General features: G+C 43.4%; 1 protein-coding gene across 15 annotated transcripts; it reads left to right on the top strand.

Moving 5' to 3' along the window:
* The first annotated feature begins 746 nt into the window (after window positions 1–746).
* On the top strand, window positions 747–18,367 carry osbp2a (oxysterol binding protein 2a). Of its 15 annotated transcripts, none has more exons than XM_021591111.3 (14): window positions 747–1,665; window positions 3,629–3,834; window positions 10,372–10,622; window positions 10,885–11,053; window positions 11,359–11,482; window positions 11,742–11,811; window positions 12,276–12,410; window positions 12,511–12,756; window positions 12,877–12,997; window positions 13,148–13,251; window positions 15,172–15,267; window positions 15,350–15,534; window positions 15,728–15,948; window positions 16,110–18,367. In XM_021591111.3, the coding sequence occupies exons 1-14, from the start codon at window positions 1,502–1,504 to the stop codon at window positions 16,250–16,252; spliced, it is 2,235 nt and encodes a 744-aa protein (XP_021446786.2). In that variant the 5' UTR covers window positions 747–1,501; the 3' UTR covers window positions 16,253–18,367. The 15 variants fall into 15 exon arrangements, 13 of the variants coding, with proteins under 13 accessions (XP_021446786.2, XP_090082898.1, XP_036823149.2 ...); XM_090226772.1 differs by having other exon boundaries at window positions 991–1,665; window positions 12,877–13,015; XM_036967254.2 differs by having other exon boundaries at window positions 1,018–1,665; window positions 3,560–3,834.
* Window positions 18,368–20,990: the final 2,623 nt, after the last annotated feature.

Raw genomic sequence — 20,990 nt, forward strand, 5'->3', positions numbered from 1 at the left:
ACCAAAAGAGAAACAAATCTTTCCTACTGATGAGTCAAAAAGGGTCAATAGAAGGTAGGCTCTGAGGGTCAGATCTTGACACGTTCCTGAATAACATAGCAACACCTGAGGGAATGGCATCTAAAACAATTGCAAAATCTTTAGGTGTTACAGGGACCTTGTAAAGTGATAAGAATTCTTTATAACTGAGTAAAAGACCCTCTGCATTTACCAGTTGGCTCACCAATAGGATATTATTTCGGAACCAATATTCTAAAAACAAAGAAGTGTTTTTATACAATATATCCCGATATTCCATATATAATATCTGTGTGGAGAAAAATTGTGTTTATAAATTAAGGACCATGATAAGAAAACCTGCCGATGAAAAGCAGAAAGTTTCACTGGAACTTTGTCAATATTATAATTGAAAAGCAACATGAAGTTAAGGCCATCAAAAGTAGAGAAGACATGATGAGGAATACAATTCCATATAGAAGTGGGTCTTCTTAGGAATTGTTTTATCCAATTGATCTTAAAAGTATTATTTAAAGTAGTAAAGTCCAGAAAATTCAGTCCACCATTCTCATAAGTGTTCCATTACAACAGTTTTCCTAATGTAATGGGTACGGTTTCTCCAAAGAAAGTTGAAAAGCATCTGGTCAATCTCCTTGCTTATTTTACTGTGAAGATATAAAGATAGAGCACCATATGTTTGTCGAGAGATACCTTCAGCCTTGGTTATTAGGACTCTACCTTTTAAAGATAAGTCCCTCTGTAGCCCTTGATTTAGCTTCTTCTGTGTTTTTTTAATATGAGGGTTAATAATTTAGTAAGCCTCTAGACTTCTGATCCTTTGTAATGGTTATGCCTAAATATGTAAGTTCTTCTTTTACTGGAATACCGTAATATGAAGGTGTCACACAATCTTTGACAGCTATGAGTTCACATTTATTAATGTTAAGATATAGACCAGACGCTTTGGGGGTAACGTTCGTGAATTGGACCTCCACTTAAAATGGAAATTAAACTGCATCCGGTTTCGACGGGAATTCCCGGAGGGAAAGTGGCAAAAAATAACGTGTTTGGACCGCAGACTGATCTCGCTCCCTCCCATCTTTGAGGACATGTATTTCATTTGCTAAAGTGGTTACTCGAATATCTTGTCAATATAACAGACAGTCTTTGTCATAAACCAGTGTTGGACTTGGCCGAGCATCTACGCCACACACCTTTCTTCCCCTACTCGCACCAGGATCAGTGCTGAACGCTCGGCTCGGGAGAATCAAGCGAGCTAAACACGGCTTCCATTGCCGTGGTAGCCCCACTCCGTCTAGCTGAACTACTAGTAAATAACTACAGTGGGTTACCTCTTCGGCGTTACTTCATGGGTACGGTGTCGCGGCCGTTCATAGGCAAGCTAGCTAGCAGTATCATCCCTCCAGCGCTAGCTAGTAGCCTGCTAACGTTAGCAGCTCAGTGTTGATTCCTTTGACTCCATCTACCGCTGACACTGGTGCAAATGAGTGAACCGGGGAAGAGTTTGCTTTCTTCCCCTACTTCTTCAGGGGGGCAACCTGTGGGGTCTGACACCTACAAAGGCTGGCTGTATAAATGGACTAACTACTTGAAGGGCTACCAACGCCGGTGGTTTGTCCTTAGCAACGGCCTTCTGTCATATTACAGGTAATTGCTAGCAGCTAGCTATGCTACCGTTAGAAAGCTAGTTAGCTAGCTAGCTGCGTTAATGCAAGCAAAGTCAAGTGCAGTTTAGAACCAATCCCATAGTGACTGTACTTTCAGATGAATCATGTAGTTGACAGTCTATAGACTGCTTGGCGTGCATAATTAATATAAATGCAGCAACGTTAACAGGTGACTTTAGAACTGCTGTAGTTGGACCGTTATTACTCACCAAAACAAGTCTGTTAAGATATTTGGCAATGGAGAATAGCATGCCATGATGAGCATCATCCCACAGTAAGGCATTTCTCTAGTCAGTCAATGGCCGGGCATAAATGCAGAATGTGTGGGAGACAATTAGGCAAAAGCAGAAAAAAATAAACTTATCAGACTCTAAATGAATTAATATACACTCAGTGGACAGTTTATTAGGTACACCCATCTAGTACTTGGTCGGACCCCCCTTAGCCCCGAATAATTCAGGCTGTTATGGAGGCAATGTTCAGGTGCACTGTGACGTTCAAACGTTGCTCAATTGGTATCAAGGGACTCCCCCACACCATTACACCACCGCCACCAGCCTGTACTGTTGACACTAGGCAGGATGGTGCCATCGACTCATGCTGCTGATTCCAAATCCTGACTCTACCATCAGCATGAGGCAGTAGGGACCGGGATTCGTCGGACCAGGCAATGTTTTTCCACTCCTCAATTGTCCAATGTTGGTGATCACATGCCCACTGGAGCCACGTCTTCTTGTTTTTAGCTGATAGGAGTGGAACTTGGTGTGGTCATCTGCTCCAATAACCCATCCATGATAAGGACCGACGAGTTGTGTGTTCCGAGATGCCGTTCTGCACACCAGTGTTGTACTGCGCCGTTATTTGCCTGTTTGTGGCCAGCCTGTTAGCTTGCACAATTCTTGCAATTCTTTCTCAACGGCTGTTTTCGCCCACAGGACTGCCGCTGACTGGATGATGTTTGTTTGTCGCACACTGCCGTGCGTGAAAAGCACAGGAGCCCGGCCGTTTCTGAGATACTGGAATCGGCGCGCATGGCACCGACGATCATACCACGCTCTGTCGCTTTGGTCACTCGTTTTGCCCATTCTAGCCATACTGTTCACATTTTTGTGAGCAGGATGGTGTAACTAATAAACTGACCAATGAGTCTATATTTATGGTTGCATATATGATGACATTTGCATATTTCATGTAGATAATTGTTATAGATGAAGCTGTGAATAATATTTTAGGTGAGATTCATATTGGAAGAGCTTTTTTTTTGTGGGTGGGGGGTTATTTTACAGGAATGACTGTCAGCGCGTACGACACTGCATATCTATGTAGCAACCTACGAGACCCACCTAGGTCGTTACATTTCTTTATGATGTATAAGATGTCTGACATGTTTTATCTGATGCTTTTAGAACGTGTGGTCCTCTAATTCAGTAACGGCCTTCACAGTTGCTAGGCACAGTTCCCTAAAACCAGTTAAGAGGGATGTCAGCCAGACTGTTATGCACTCATTGTGAGGTATTTGTCAGAGGTGTGTGTGTGGACACACTTGGACATCACCACTTTCCCCGGCTGACCTACAGTGTTTGATGGGAATGCATGACTGCTCTGCCATGTGTGTTTATGTAACTGAACTCTTGAGTACCAGCACAGAATAAAGAGTTAAATGCCCTGGCATAACCAACACATGCACATTGCACTGACATGCACACACAAATACACTGCCAAGCACTCACATCAGCTATGCTCAAGTAGGTGCAGGTGTAACAAACCATGAGATACTGTACTCCTATGAAATATAAATAATTGCATGTGTGTGTGGCTGAATTTGTGTGGTGTGCATGTGTGTGTGCCGTGTTGTGGCATTTCTGTCTCTGTAGAACTAGATTTAGTCAGCAGACTCTTCCCTTGTCTCTGTGTGTTGGTGTGTGTGCGTCTCTGTGCATTAGGACTCAGGCAGAGATGGCCCACACTTGCCGTGGCACCATCTCCCTGACCACGGCACACATTGAAGTGGGTGACGCGTGCCACCTGGTGCTAACCAGCGGAGGGCGGAGCTACCACCTGAAGGCCACCTCAGATGGGGAGAGTCAGCGCTGGGTCTCTGCCCTCCAACAGGCTAAGGCCAACGCCAGTCACATGATGCACCAATCAGGTGAGAGACAGTGGAAAATTATATGTTTGAGTGGATTGGGATGTTTTTAAATGGGTTAGTGGGTGAAGAATGTTTAGCTTACATTCAAAATAAATTATGACAACACTGTATGATTTCTGGCTTTACTGCTGTACATGACACAGTGATTTGTGACCCTTTTGAAAGGAATTAGAATTTACATTATGAAAAAGTTATGCGTATTGAGACTAGGATATTTTACCTTTTACCTTGTCTCATTGGAGGTGAAAATGTATATTGGGACATTAACTGCAGGTTCTGTTTTTGGAATTTAAGGTTAGGCACCCGAGGTAAACAAATCTTATAATGTAGTGTTCCGTGTCAAGGTTACCAGTGTCATTCATGCAATCAACCACAAGGTGGCTTGCTCAATAAATGTTGACCGTTTGGGACAAGTGTTCCTGTTTTCTCAATTTTTTATTTTACCTTTATTTAACTAGGCAAGTCAGTTAAGAACAAATTCTTATTTTCAATGACGGCCTAGGAACAGTGGGTTAACTGCCTTGTTCAGGGGCAGAACAACAGATTTGTACCGTGTCAGCTCGGGGATTCGAACTTGCAACCTTTCAGTTACTACTCCAACGCTCTAACCAACCACTAGGCTACCCTGCCGCCCCACTAGGCTACCCTGCCGCCCCACTAGGCTACCCTGCCGCCCCACTAGGCTACCCTGCCGTATAATGCAACATTTGAATATAATTATTGTGGTGGTTGGTTCTGTTCCATTAAAAACCTCCAATGGAGACTGTCACTTATCAGTCATTTCAACAAGCTATCGTGTGTCTTTTTTGCTAATTGCATTGCTAAGAGTGGGCACTGCTCTGGTGTCCTTGAGAATTCATTTTCTTGATTGAACTGTAGTTTTGAGCTGTCTCCACCGATTGCTGGTTTAAGTCCAGTTCTCTGATATGCACTTAGTGAGCTTGTGGAAAAGAGGGTGACTGCAAAGGATGGTGCAAGGGCACAGCTTGTAATGACATCTCTCTCTCTCTCTTTCATTTCTCTCTCTGCTCTACATCTAATTTCTATCTTCCCTCACACACTTGCTCTCTCTTTCTCTCCATACCCCTCCCTTTTTGAGTATGACGACAGCCGGAGTTGAATGAAGTGACCTTCCAGCATTTATACTCCTCCTCCCACTGCTATGGGGAGAGAGATGCTTCATATTTCCATTAATACTATTTTCTCTCTATCTGCACTGTAGAGAAAGAGATTCAGTGCAGCCTCCTAATGAGTTTTCCTCTGTAAGTATTTATTACCTGCAATAACTATATTGAGGAAAGAATTGTCAAGTTAGCTATAGTGGAGAGGTTGGTGTGTGTATTTGTGAGTGGATTCATTCCCTGTGTGGTACTGTGTCCTCATGGTAATTCACTTTGGCAGTCAGTGGGGTAGACTTCATTTATCAGCTGCACACTGGAACAAATGTGAGTACCTGATTATTAAATGTTATTTGGCATCTTTAATGTGTCCGCTTCTCTTTGAGGCAATGCTCAGTCAGAGATCTATCTTTAGCTCCTTACTGATTTGAACTGACCTAGATATGACAGATGGTGGTAATACATGTAATGCACGTTTTTCTACAGCTTGGATTTATGATTGATTTTCTCAGGGATCTGCATTCATTCATAGGAGAGGGGTTGTGCCTCTGCTTCGTTCCACAGTACTCTTAGCCTCTGAAGGGTTTGTCTGTGTATGCTTGTGTTTATGGACATGGGTTTAAACTTTAAAGTCTGTTTGTTTACTTAACCTTTATTTAACGGGTCAGTTAAGAACAAATTCTTACATCCTGGTGAGTCAGTTGAGAAAATATTCTTATTTACAATAACAACCTGGCAAGTGGCTATGGTCAATGCGGCCAAACAGATGTAGCAAATGAAGCTACGCTAAGTCACTGAACAGCATTTGTAGGATCTGAACCCATTTAGATGATTCTCCATTCGCCCATGGCTCAGAAACTGCTGAAACTTCAGTAATATAGGACAATGGACACTTGTGGTGCAATAATAGTAAACATCATTCCTCTCGCAGAGCTGTGGATTTTAATTGGGTATTAGCCTCATGATCTATGCTTTAATTCCCTGGTCACTGAGATTGGGCACCGTTGAAGAGTTTCCCCCATATTTAGGATATGTTATTGTTGTGGTATTGTTTTGTACCAGGGGAAGGCTGACTACCTGTTATGTGAGTGCAACAAGGAGCCAAGGTAAGGCGCTAGCTAGCATTAAACTTATCTTATAAAAAACAATCAATCTTATCATAATCAATAGTTAACTACACATGGTTGATGATATTACTAGGTTAACTAGCTTGTCCTGCGTTGCATATAATCGAAGCGGTGCCTGTTAATTTGTCATTGAATCACAGCGTACTTTGCCAAACGGGTGATTTAACAAGAGCATTCACGAAAAAAGCACTGTCGTTGCACCAATGTGTACCATAAACATCAATGCCTTTCTTAAAGTCAATACACAAGTATATATTTTTAAACCTGCATATTTAGTTAATATGCTAACATGAATTTCTTTTAACTAGGGAAATCGTCACTTTTCTTCCGTTCTGTGCAAGCAGAGTCGTGGTAAATGCTGCAGTTTGGGCCGCCTGGCTCGTTGCGAACTGTGTGAAGACCATTTCTTCCTAACAAAGACCATAATTAATTTGCCAGAATTTTACATAATTATGACACAACATTGAAGGTTGTGCAATGTAACAGCAATATTTAGACTTATGGATGTCACCAGTTAGATAAAATACGGAACGGTTCTGTATTTCACTGAAAGAATAAACGTTTTGTTTTCGAAATGATAGTTTACGGATTTGACCACATTAGTGACCTAAGGCTCGTATTTCTGTGTGTTATTATATTATAATTAAGTCTATGATTTGATAGAGCAGTCTGACTGAGCGGTAGTAGGCAGCAGCAGGCTCGTAAGCATTCATTCAATCAGCACTTTCGTGCATTTGCCAGCAGCTCTTCGCTGTGCTTCAAGCATTGAGCTGTTTATGACTTCAAGCCTATCAACACCCGAGATTAGGCTGGCAATACTAAAGTACCTATTAGAACATCCAATATTCAAAGATATAAAATACAAATGGTATGGAGAGAAATAGTCCTATAATAACTACAACCTAAAACTTCTTACCTGGGAATATTGAAGACTCATGTTAAAAGGAACCACCAGCTTTCATATGTTCTCATGTTCTGAGCAAGGAACTGAAACGTTAGCTTTCTTACATGGCACATATTGCACTTTTACTTTCTTCTCCAACACTTAGTTTTTGCATTATTTAAACCAAATTGAACATGTTTCATTATTTATTTGAGACTAAATTGATTTTATTGATGTATTATATTAAGTTAAAATAAGTGTTCATTCAGTGTTGTTGTAATTGTTATTATATATACAGTATATATATTAAAATCGGCCAATTAATTGGTATCGGCTTTTTTGGTCGTCCAATAATCGGTATCGCCGTTGAAAAATCATAATCGGTTGACCTCTAACTCAGACGTCATTTACAAATGAAGCATTTGTGTTTAGTGAGTCCGCAAGATCCGAGCCAGTAGAGATGACCAGGGATGTTCTCATGATAAGTGTGTGAATTGGACCATTTTCATGTCCTGCTAAGTCTTAAAAATGTACTTTTGGGTGTCAGGGATAATATATGGAATAAAAAGTAAATAATTGTCTTTAGAAAGTTGTCATAAATAGTAAAGTACAGATACCCCCAAAAACTATTTAATTAGTACTTTTTGAAGTATTTTTAGTTAAATTTACTCAGTGCTGTAAAGTACTTAAGTCAGACCTATAATTCGGCCACTCAGGAACATTCACTGCCTTCTTGGTAAGCAACTCCAGTGTAGATTTGGCCTTGTGTTTTAGGTTATTATCCTGCTGAAAGGTGAATTAATCTCCCAGTGTCTGGTGGAAAGCATACTAAATCAGGTTTTCCTCTAGGATTTTGCCCGTGCTTAGCTCCATTCTGTTTCTTTTTTCATCCTGACAAACTCCCGAGTCCTTAATGATTACAAGCATACCCATAACATGATGCAGCCACCACTATGCTTGAAAATATGGAGACCCCAGGCGTCCTTTTTTTCACTCTGTCAATTAGGTTAGTATTGTGGAGTAACTACAATGTTGCTGATCCATCTTCAGTTTCCTCATCACAACCATTAAACTCTGTAACTGTTTTAAAATTACCATTGGTCTAATGGTGAAATCCCTGAGCAGTTTCCTTCTTCTCCTGAAACTGAGTTAGGAAGGACGCCTTACTGGGTGCGTTGATACACCATCCAAAGCCTAATTAATAACATTATGGGGTATTGTGTGTAGATCAGTGATACAGAATCTCAATTTAATCCATTTGAAATTGAGGCTGTAACACAACAACATCTGGTAATGTGAAGGGGTGGGAATACTTTCCAAAGGCACTGTAAGTGTCCACTCGTAACACCTTACAGTAGCTCACACCACCTCTCTCCTCTTTCCTTACTCCTTCTCCTGGCATCTTTCCTTTGCCTATCCCCATTGTGGGTTCCCTCTCCATCACCTGTAGGGGCGGATCACTGTCACACATGAGTCATTCAGATGTATGAGTCAGGGCCATCTCTATCAATTATCTGCTGACATGTTTTTCTCTGACTCCCACACATGACAGATGATGATGTGTACTTAACGATCGCACAGACATACCATGCAGCCCTCATCTCCTTCTACTGTGTAGCAGATATAACTCACAGTTCATTTAGACTACATTATCACAATCCATTTAGACTACATTCTCACAGTGCATTTAGGCTACATTATCACAGACATTTCCTAGGATGGGTGTGCTTCTATTCAGAGTCACAGGTTTGGTGACTATGCTAAAACAATTGTGCACTGGTAGAGCAGCTGTCAGAGGAGAGAGAGAGAGAGAGAGAGATCTATCTATCTATCTCTCTCTCTCCTGGGTGCTCTTATCTGTCTCTCTCCCCATGTGTTGTATATGTTTCATCAGACCACTGCAGATGTCTGAAGGAGTTTTCACTCTCATTTTAATCTTCTTCCCCTGAGAGCTCATAAATCCACTTTCCATTATTTAGTTTTTTCTCTAATATCAGCATGGGAGTCCTTCACTGTTGTCTGGCGCTCCAAGGATGCTCTGCCTGACACTGGCCTTGAGTCAGACAACCTGCCTGGGAGATGGTAGCTTATATATGCATGCATGTCACATGAAGCAGGCAAATGCAGAAGCTGATGGATTTGGCCCAGATCTGTGTTTTTACGGTAGGATCTATTGTAGGTATTTGTGATATTTACATTGTTTATTCTGACATTTACTTACAGCCACTGGATTCATGCTACAGTAGTGTTTGAGTTTGGCAAAGTTCTGTCGATATGGAGATGAGTAGCCTAGATTTTATTTCTAGACAGCAAGGGTTGTTTATAATTTGAGTTGTTCTGATTTGGGGCTTTTTGATGCCTCTGGCACCATGTAAAGTGTAAGGGTCTTACAATGTTGTTTTCTCTAGCGTTCCATCTTGTCCAATGTCCTAGACTACCAGTGAACAGTAGGATTCAAGTTATGAGGTGTCAATAATCTAGTCTACAGGGTAGGACTCCAGATTACTTTGTTGTTGTAGGATGCAGATGGCAGAGTTGTGGAGATCTAGGTGACCGTGGCGGGTGTCTCAGACACCAGGCTCCAGCAGCTCTGAGATGTCTGTAACACTGCTGCTCTCACTGAGAGACTTGTCTGTCTGTTCCGCCTGTCCTCTCTCTCTGAGCTCATTAAAATCCACATAATGATTGCACCCCAGGAATATGTCTGCCTCTGCTGGTACTGGTCGATTTATTTCCTCTTGCTGCCTGTGACTGATGGTACCAACACGGGGGAGGAGCGGAGGGAAGTGAAGTGCGTCATCATTTTTCTCCCTAAACTGCTAAAAATAACTCAGTCCTCCAATTGCTTGGGCCTGTGTTTCCACAGCGACCATAGAAATGTAATTCATAGCTTCCTGTCGGGGGAGGGGGGGTCACAACGGTTTATCTCTCTTTCCGTCTCACACTCTCAATCTATTCCCATACATAACTTCACATTCTGCCCCTGAACAGGCAGTTAACCCACTGTTCCTAGGCCGTCATTGAAAATAAGAATTTGTTCTTAACTGACTTGCCTGGTTAAATAAAGGTAAAATAAAATAAAAAATCTCTGTAGAATCTCTCCATCTTTTTTTTCCATATCTCTTTGTCAGTGATAAGTTATTTTATCTCTGCCTGCATCACAACTATAATTGTCTACAGTATCTCTACCTCATCTTCTCGTCCATAATGGAAACTGTATGACCGTCCGAGGGCATGAAAGGAAAGAACACATTCCGCCCTTCAAATCAATCATCATGTCTTCTCCACTTGCAGATTTATAGAGTCAATGCTATTTTAAGAATATGGCTTTGTAAGCAAATGCCTGAATGAATGGAACAAATTCAGTGCTGCTCCCTCTAACCATCCCTACCACCCTCTGTCTGTACAGATGACTCTGGAGACGAGGCCCCTGTGCCCCAGCCTGACCGAGCCCTGACCCAGGGGGCTCTGAAGACCCTGGCCAGTAAGCTGGACGACCTGAGCACCTGCAACGAGCTAATCGGCAAGCACGGCGCCGCCCTGCAGCGATCCCTCAGCGAGCTCGAGGACCTGCGCACGGCCACTGACGGCACCGACAAACTCAAGACTGTCAACGAGCGTGCCACACTCTTCCGCATCACCTCCAATGCTATGATCAATGTGAGGACCGACTCACTTTGCTAACACTTTGCCAACATTTCAGTACAGCGCCTACTGGCTACTTCAATCGATTTTTCAGTGTAACCAATGCTAGTAGTCATCCTACTGCTTTGATCAATACAACAATAAGAACTCTTAATGCCATGATCAATAGGAGTGTTTATTATATTGGACTGTGTGTTGTACCTATGCTCTGTAACTTTAGAGGTGTCATTGATATATTGTCACCTCTGTGGTTGCCCTCTCCTCTGTATGGTCTCAGGCCTGTAGGGACTTCCTGGACGTAGCAGAGACACACAGCCGGAGGTGGCAGAGAGCCCTGCAGTATGAGAGAGAACAGCGCCACCACCTGGAGGAGACTATTGAACAGCTAGCCAAGCAGCACAACAGCCTGGAGAGGGCCTGGAGAGAGGCTCCCAGCACACACCCAGGTCAGAGGTGCGCACAAACACCAGTCTGTTCTCTCATATTTGATTAAGATTAGAAAACACTCAATGGTTTAAGCTCCTACCGTGAAGGTAGTTTGGTGCAGTTTATTGCTTGGTATGGATTGGAATCTCACAAGAAACTGTCCCTCCTCTGGTCATCCCTGGCACTGCATTCGTAGTGGGATGTCGCTGGTTTATCTTTCAGAATTTCAATTTATTGTAGCATAAATGAACTCCGGTTTGAGAAATAAGATCTACACAAACAAAACACCCTAACTCAAACTGTAATTATCCTGTGTACCTGGCAGACGGAGGTGAGAGAACGCACGAGGGTGACGCCAGTGATGAGAATGAAGACACAGAGTTCTTTGATGCCATGGAGGACTCCCCTGCCTTCATCACAGTGACTGCCTCTGACCACACCCAGCACAGGTCAGTCAGGGTCACTGGGATGAAACCCTGATGAAGGAAGCTTGCTGTTGAAACATTAGTTATTACATGTGTTGCATCGGATTCAGAACCAGTCCGGGTCACTGACCTGATCTCTACTGATCATGGGGCCAAGTAGAGTTCATTCATATAGCTATGTAATATGACAATGCTAGCATAATTCATTAGGCTTTATTATGTATAATGAATTCATTTGACTGTGTTTTGTGTATATGGTAGTTGTAGTGTGTTTGTGTTACAGACGCTCCGGCAGTAACCAGAGTATCATGAGTGGAGGATTACCCAATAGTGAATGGAGCCACAATGAGAATGTGAGTCTGCAGTCTTATGCTTTACCACCTCTTTACATACAGAGGTTTAGTAAACCATAGGCAACTCAATCTTACCTTAGGGCAGGGATCATCAACTAGATTCAGTCGCGGGCCAATTTGTTTTTCATGAGTATCTGGTTGGGGGGCCGGAACCTAATTACAAATCATCTGTATTGGTGTAAATGAACTGCAAATTAACCACAAGAAATTAAAACCTATTCCATTTAAACCTTGCTTACATTTGATTACGGTCACATGTGTCTCTATTATGTGTGGGAATACGTTTTTTTTCTCAGAAAACTTGTAGGGACAAATAAAAGCGCCCGTGGGATACCAGTTGGGGAACCCTGCCTCAGGGATTGTATGATACAATACTTTAGGGTGAAATAATATTTGTTGAGTTCTATCCTGTAATACCTCTGCTTACCTGATTAACTGTGGTTGACCATGCATGTGTTCCTCAGGACTCTGGCTCCAACAACGTCCAGCTGCGTAGAGTTAGACGGAGCCGCATCCCAAACAAACCCAACTACTCCCTCAACCTGTGGAGCATCATGAAGAACTGCATCGGCAAGGAGCTGTCCAAGATCCCCATGCCTGTAAGAGAAACGAGAAGTGATTATACGGTCTGTACTAGTGTTTGTGTATTAAACGCAGGATGCAACTCCAACATGTGTCTGCCTGCATGTGTGACCTCAGGTAAACTTCAACGAGCCCCTGTCGATGCTGCAGCGTCTAACTGAGGATCTAGAATACAGTGACCTGCTGGACCGGGCGTCTCGCTGCGAATCGTCTCTGGAGCAGATGTGCCTTGTGGCAGCCTTCTCTGTGTCCTCCTACTCCACCACTATCCACCGCACTGCCAAGCCTTTCAACCCCCTGCTGGGGGAGACCTATGAGCTGGACCGGCTGGATGACTTCGGCTACCGCTCCATCTGCGAACAGGTCAGACACAACGAACACCCCGGCACACTCTCTCTCTGAAGCATGTCTAAGATGCACAGAGACAAACAGAATGGCCCACGCACTACTAACAATGTCACCCTCCTCCTCCTGCTCTCTCAGGTCAGTCACCACCCCCCAGCCGCCGCCCACCATGTGACGTCACAACGAGGCTGGACCCTGTGGCAGGAGATCACTATCGACAGCAAGTTCAGAGGGAAATACATCTCTGTAATGCCATTAGGTGAGCCGTGCATACCCAGTACGTACATTGTCCTCCAATATGCACTAAATACTGGTTACATATACAGAATCATGTCACATAGCTATTTCAAATCCATATTAATTAGACATTTTGTATAACGTTGTTTATTTGAATTATCTTTCTCTCTAGGCTGCATCCACCTGCAGTTCCACTCCAGTGGGAATCACTATGTGTGGGGAAAAGTCACCTCCACGGTGCACAACATCATAGTGGGCAAACTGTGGATTGACCAGGTGAGTGTCTCACATATTTAATGTGTGTTTGTATATCTGTATACAGTCCGTTTGTCCCTATTGTTTATATACAGATGTAGGATGAAAAAAAAAAATACCTATATTGTCACAGCTATGTAATCCTGCAGCAACAGGATTTGAACATTTAATCCTTAATGGTGCTTGATTGGTGGTTAGGCTATTGGCTGGCCAAAAGTAGGCTGCATGAAAAGTGCAATACTCTTAATGTAACTGTGGGTTTTCAGTGAATTTATGTAAAACACAAAGTTGTTCTGCATTTCCTGCGGCGCATGACAATTTTCAGCAACAAAAGAGTGATCAAATGAAGTGCGGCACAGGAGGTTGGGGCAGCTTCATTGAGGAGGACGGGGTCACAGTAATGACTGGGGTGGAATGGTATCGAATACATCAAACAAATCAAATCAAATGTATTTATATAGCCCTTCGTACATCAGCTGATGTCTCAAAGTGCTGTACAGAAACCCAGCCTAAAACCCCAAACAACAAGCAATGCAGGTCTAGAAGCACGGTGGCTAGGAAAAACTCCCTAGAAAGGCCAGAACCTAGGAAGAAACCTAGAGAGGAACCAGGCTATGAGGGGTGGCCAGTCCTCTTCTGGCTGTGCCGGGTGGAGATTATAACAGAACGTGGCCATAATGTCCAATGTTCATAGATGACCAGCAGGGTCAAATAATAATAATCACAGTAGTTGTCGAGGGTGCAACAGGTCAGCACCTCAGGAGTAAATGTCAATTGGCTTTTCATAGCTGATCATTCAGAGTATCTCTACGGCACCTGCTGTCTCGAGAGAGAGTTGAACACAGCAGGTCTGGGACAGGTAGCATGTCCGGTGAACAGGTCAGGGTTCCATAGCCACAGGCAGAACAGTTGTAACTGGAGCAGCAGCACGGCCAGGTGGACTGGGGACAGCAATGAGTCATCAGGCCAGGTAGTCCTGAGGCATGGTCCTAGGGCTCAGGTCCTCTGATAGAGAGAGAAAGCAAGAAAGAGAGAAAATTAGAGAGAGCATACTTAAATTCACACAGGGCACTGGATAAGACAGGATATAACAGACTGGCCCTAGCCCTCCGACACCAACTACTGCAGCATTAATTCTGAAGGCTGAGACAGGAGGGGTCGGGAGACACTGTGGCCCCATCCGATGATACTCCCGGACAGGGCCAAACAGGCAGGATATAACCCCACCCACTTTGTCAAAGCACAGCCCCCACACCACTAGAGGGATATCTTCAACCACCAACTTACCATCCTGAGACAAGGCCGAGTGTAGCCCACAAAGATCTCCGCTACGGCACAACCCAAGGGAGGGCACCAACCCAGACAGGAAGATCACATCAGTGACTCAACCCACTCAAGTGACGCACCCCTCCTAGGGATGGCATGGAAGAGCACCAGTAAGCCAGTGACTCAGCCCCTGTAATAGGGTTAGAGGAAGATCATCCCAGTGGAGAGAGGGGAACCGGCCAGGCAGAGACAACAACATGGTTTCCATGCGTTTGATTCCATTTGCTTCATTCTGGACATTATTATGAGCTGTCCTCCCCTCAGCAGCCTCCTGTGGTGGGTGGTGTTGTAGAGAATCTGCCTCACTCTGCTCTCTCTCATTATGTCTGCATGAATCATCAGGTCTCCATGTTTGCCAAAAACACAATCCAATCTGTTTTTTCCCGTCTATCTATCCCATCCCTCCCTGTCCTGCTTTGCTGTCCTCACTCTCAACATTGTCCCTCATGATTAATGACACCAATAGTAATGATGATATGTTGCTAACATTGATAAACCAGAAGTATTTTGTAATAATATTGTTGACCGTATGTCGATAATTCTGAAGCTAATTTCCACCAGGAGAATCATCAGCCTGTGGCATGGGATAAATTGCCTGTGTTTTTCTCTTTGTAGTCTGGGGACATTGAAATAGTCAACCACAGGACCAAGGACACCTGCCACCTCAAGTTTGTCCCTTACAGTTATTTCTCCAGAGACCTCTCACGCAAGGTAAATCTATGGTTTTAGAAACAGAGGCAGTCCTTCCCACATCCTCAATGTCTCCTCCCTCCCTCTGATGTTGTGACTCCAGGTGACAGGTGTTGTAGCAGATAGCGAGGGCACGGCCCATCACATTATGTCTGGGACCTGGGACGACAAGATGGAGAGCGCCAAGATAGTGGAGAGTAGCCGGGGATGTGGAGGGTCAGAGGGCAAACAGAAGACCCTCTATCAGACCCTCCAGCCCAAAGTGCTGTGGAAGAAATACACTCTCCCGTAAGATCAGCCTGCCTGCATATTATCAAGTCAGCCTTAAGCACGTAAACCTATTTATACAACCATTTTGATTCCTCTCCTCTTGCTTCCTTGTGACACTTCTTACTCCCACATCACTACCCGTCGCTCCTCGCCCTCTCCCTCTCTGTCCATCCTATCTGTTTCACCTCAGTGTTTTCTCTCCACTCCCCAGGGAGAATTCTGAGAACATGCACTTCTTCTCCTCCCTGGCCCTGACACTGAACGAGCCTGAGGAGGGCGTGGCTCCGACTGACAGCCGCCTGAGGCCCGACCAACGGCTGATGGAGGCGGGGCTGTGGGACGAGGCCAACGCCCACAAACAGCGTCTGGAGGAACGACAGAGGCTGGAGAGGAAGAAGAGGGAGGCACAAGCAACACAGGTCCTGGAAGAAGGTGAGGAGGGTAGTGGAAGGACTTGATAAAGGACATCTCAAGAGAGATTACAGTATAAAAACTAGGAAGCAAAAGTGTGACAATTGCAATACAGTGTATGTCAGCAAGATGTTACCCATATTGAGTTACAAATGTGTATGTTTGTGTCTCTGACTCCTTAGGCCAAGACATTGAGGGCTTCCAGCCACTGTGGTTTGAGAGGAGGACAGATGATTCAACGGGGGAGAGCACTTACGTGTACAGAGGTGGATACTGGGAGGCCAAAGACAAACAGGACTGGAGCCAATGCCCTGAGATCTTCTAAGGCTCCACCCCTGGGACTGTGACATCACTGGAGGGCAGAGCTGAGGGACTGATGGACAAGCAGAGGGAGGGGTCCACATGCTGCAAACACATTGACATGTGGCCAACTCTTTGTCCGTGTGTGTATTTGTGTGTGTTCCAGAAAGACGGAGCCCTCCATGCCAAACTTCAAGAACATTCTCTGTCCCCATCACTGACCAGTGTGTTTCGCAAGCATGGCCTCGTGTGTGTGTGTGTGTGTGTGTGTGCGTGCGTGGCGCAACAGAGTAAGTTAGAGAGACAACCTATTTGAGATTTTGATTAAGAGTTACAAAACAGAGCTATTGCATGGAAACCCATATTTATTTGAGGTGGTATGTCTAGTGGTGCCTGGTGCCCCATTGATCTGGTAATAAGGTAATAACTACTGTAAGTGTATAATATTATAGAATAATATTGGGACAATTGTATGGATAAGTAGGGGGGAAAGTGAAAGAGGTTGTGTTTTGGTTCTAGGATGTCCTGTTCCAGTCTGAGCAACTATCTCCAATATATACCAAGGGTACAAAACATTAGGAACACCTTCTTAATATTGAGTTGCACCACCTGCTGCCCTCAGAACAGCGTCAATTCGTTGGGGCATGGACTACAATGTGTCAAGCGTTCCACAGGGATGCTGGCTCATGTTGACTCCAATGCTTCCCACAGTTGAGTCAAGTTGGCTGGATGTCCTTTGGGTGGTGGACCATTCTTGATACACACAGGAAACTGTTAAGCATGAAAAACCCAGCAGCATTGCAGTTCTTGACACACGCAAACCGGTGTGACTGGCACCTACTACCATACCCTGTTCAAAGACGCTTACATATTTTGTCTTGCACAATCACCCTCTGAATGGCACACATACACAAACTGTGTCTCAAGGCTTGAAAATCCTCCTTTAACCTGTCTCCTCTCTTCCAGCTACACTGATTTGAAGCAGATTATTTTTAGGTGACAGCAATAAGGGATCAAAGCTTTCACCTGGATGCCGTGTCATGGAAAGAGCAGGTGTTCCTAATGTTTTGAATACTTTACATATCTATATGTAACTATGCATATCTATATGTAACATTGTGCAGTGCCAGTGTTTCCTTCCGTTGCGACAGCTAGGCACTCCCCAGATTTGTAACTTAACAGTGCATTTCTGCAGTGCATGAAAACACCCATGTAGTGGACGCTGATATCACTGAATACTTTTGATCTGTACAGACCTCATCTCAGAAACCAAGAACTAAAGTCTTTACCAGTTATGTTACATGCGTCTTTCCATGAACGATTAGTACAGACCAAAAACTGAATGGGAATTTTGAGTATGTAAGAAGCTACTCACGATTATGATCATTCGTAAACGATATCAATTGTGTTCTAATGTCTTGATTTCTCAAATGTTGATGAGGGTGCATTATGAACAGACAAAATGTTAAATCTTAACAAATGATTCCACCCTTTGCAATGAAATGTTTCAATGTCTTATATATTTTTTTAAATATTAAGAAATCGTCTGAATTATACTATAGGATGTGTAATGTCGAGTTGCACAGTGCAAAGGAGGTGTGTACTCCAATTATTACACATCTTTGTGTTTGACTGCAGGCATTTAAACATGCACCATCAATGAACTCAGACCAGTGTTGTGGCACCACTTGTAGCTAATGCATGGTTTAATGTGCTCATGCACTGCTGCCTAGTATTAATTAGGCGTTAGCCTCAATAGTCGTTTCTAGACTTCACTCACAGAAGAACATCGTGAGAATTCACCTCTTGTGCCCTAGGTCTTCGAAAATTTACTTTTTTTTGCTTGAACAAACAAACTGTCTCAATGTGGTCTTTGTAAACATCCACAGTATTATCAGAGATGGTCTATAATGTAGTAACCAGCTTTGGTGTCATGCAGTTCTCAACTCAAGACATAGATGAAAAATAAATTAGACAAGTTGAAGACTCAAGCCAAGAGGAGATTTCCCCTGGGACAGTCTGTCTGATCTGGGCTAGCCGGTCTGATGGGGCTGCACACTCCACATTACTCGTTTGATGTCATCTTGGCTCTAGCACACATGTATTCAAGGTACCACTCAATAAAAGCAATTCAATCTAATTATGTGCACTTTATTGGCTTGCCAGATTTGTAATCATGATAAATGTTCATCTTCAACTGACCTCGACCTGAGGATGAAAAATACTTTTTCTGTTTTTAATGTTGCTGCAGTTGCACTTACATCCAGCAGGTGCCACTATAGCCTACATTTTTATATTGCTGATGTAATGCCATGTTCACTTAAAGTTTAAAAAAAGCTTCATTCTGACATCGGGCTTGAATTGTCAAATGCCATGTAAGTATTCAAGCATAGTATGGCTTGAAAGCAGATTGGTGTGGCTACAAGTGGTATTCAGGTGGTCTAATAATTCAAATACAATTGTTCATGTGTAAGGCTATAGATATGATTAGAAAAATGAAATGCAATTGCATTGTAAACAGTGAATAGGTAATTGCCTTGTTCACATGATACCATGATTTGAAATATCCTGGATGTACATACACAACCATAAGATGTTATATGCTTAATATGGCACAGAATTTAGGATTACATAACCTAGGATAACCTTAGAGAATGGAATATCCTAGTGTTCCTGTGTCTTCTTATAAAATATGATTTTGTAATTAAGCATTACAGTAATTATATCTGAACAAATGTGAAAGTCTGCACAGTTTGTTGCTGATCAGTCAACATACAGTCCTTTTGGCTGTTTTAAGGCGGTGGTGTAGTGCTCACTGGCTAGATAACATCTGACCTGTATTCTACACTGAGAACAGAATGTTCCAAACTGAGGCAGAGTATCATGCATTCCGTTTTTCACATACAACTCCTCACTAGGGGTGGGAATGCAAGGTGGTGTGGTAAAGGGGGGAACAATCTCACTGCGATTTCTGTCCCATGTGCTATATTTGCATTGGTGGATTGTTTGTTTTTTAATACAGTCAGTAGATCAACATTTGTTCACTGTGCACATTGAGTGCTCTGTTTAGGTTCATTCATATTTGTGCAGACATGTTTTATTAAGTGTTATATAAAAACGCCTTTAGAGGAAGTGTGCTGTATATGCTGACACTGCATAATAAAGTAACGCTTCTTATTCCTCTCAGTTGCATTTCAGTATGTGTTTCACTCTGCAGCTCCTCCGTACTTCTCTATCGGCAGGTTTCTAGGTGAGGCCTATTTCTATCTAGACGTGTAGCCATATGGCCATAGACTGATATTTTATACTGTTCAGGGACCAACGTGGGCAACGCATAAGTGTCAAAGATATAAGTTGGATAGCCCTAAGAGGCAAGCAAAGCAAGTAAGCTGTGAGTGTGTGATGTTTTCTGTAGTTTTTACCTAAGCTTAGCCCACTGTAAAAGTTATAGGCATGAGCTCTTGTCCAGGCTGAGGCAAACTTTTCTTTGTTACTGTCCCAGTAAACAAAGAGGGGGGGATTGTTTCATCAGACTGTGGCTCCTGGTGTGGACATGAGGTGGGGGGTAGGAAAAAAAAGGATAAAAGTGGAACATGTTTTGAGTGAATATGGAGTGGAGGATCACACAGAACTTTTGGAAGAGCTACAGAAGAAAATTGAATGTGAGGAGAGTGAGGATGAATTAACTGCGGTGGAAGGTGCGGTGAGGACCGTCAAATTTGAGCCTTGTCCTGATGATGGCAAAGATGATTCTGTCCCAGTGGGAGTAAGATTTTTGGAGAGCATGGATCCATGCCTTCAGGGAGATCCATATGTGGTGTAAGGTTGGGTGGAGAAGAAGTTGGGGGATGTTCGGTCGGTGAAAGTGACTCGAAGTGGAATTGTGTACATTTTTTGTGTTTCTGCCATCCAGAGGGAGTGTGTGCTCCACATCACGTGACTGGGGACAAGAACTGTGACTTGCTTTCCTCTCCGGAGCAGGGCAGAAGTGATAACTGGAGTGCCGTTACGTGTTGTGGAGGATCAACTCAAGCTGAAGATGCCCAGTGTCTGACAGCCACCGCTAGGTGCAACGCAGACCCGGTGGAGAGCGTGGTGAAACAGATAAGACACTGTCTGTACTACTGAGTTATGATGCAGAGTCTTTACCAGATGAAGTCAAGTTAGAATGTGTCAGTTAACCCATGAGAGCTTTTGTCCCGAATCCGTTACGGTGTTTTAGGTGTCAAGCTTATGGTCATGTGGCAGCAGTGTGTAGGAGGGAGATTCTTAGATGTGAGTGCAGGAGGACAAGAGACAAAGGAGTGTGTAGTATTGGTGGAAAATGTTGTGTTTGTAAACTAGGGGTACCCATGGTAACAAGGCAAGTCAGTTAAGAACAAATTCGTATTTACAATGACGGCCTACCAAAAGGCAAAAAAACTCCTGTGGGAATGGGGGCTGGGATTAAAAAATGTAATATTGGACAAAACACACATCACGACAAGAGTTACTCCACAAAACTACATAAAGAGAAACCTAAGACAACAACATAGCATGGCAGCAACACATGACAACACAGCATGGTAGCAACACAACATGACAGCAGCACAAGATAGTGGCAGCACAAAACATGGTACAAATATTATTGAGCACAGACAACAGCACAAAGCAAGAAGGTAGAAATAACAATACATCACACGAAGCAGCCACAACTGTCAGTAAGTGTCCATGATTAAGTCTTTGAATGAAGAGATGGAGATAAAACTGTCCAGTTTAAGTGT

The sequence above is a fragment of the Oncorhynchus mykiss genome, chromosome 29 (assembly GCF_057628025.1).
Source record: "Oncorhynchus mykiss isolate SJ-2025 chromosome 29, ASM5762802v1, whole genome shotgun sequence".
Classification (NCBI taxonomy): domain Eukaryota; kingdom Metazoa; phylum Chordata; class Actinopteri; order Salmoniformes; family Salmonidae; genus Oncorhynchus; species Oncorhynchus mykiss.

Excerpts from the sequence above, each read along its gene's own strand:
- osbp2a (XM_090226771.1), top strand. The coding sequence starts at position 1,502 with ATGAGTGAACCGGGGAAGAGTTTGCTTTCTTCCCCTACTTCTTCAGGG. Across the intron at positions 1,666-3,559 it reads GGCCTTCTGTCATATTACAG|AACTAGATTTAGTCAGCAGA; the intron begins GTAATTGCTAGC and ends CTGTCTCTGTAG. Across the intron at positions 3,835-10,371 it reads TCACATGATGCACCAATCAG|ATGACTCTGGAGACGAGGCC; the intron begins GTGAGAGACAGT and ends CTGTCTGTACAG.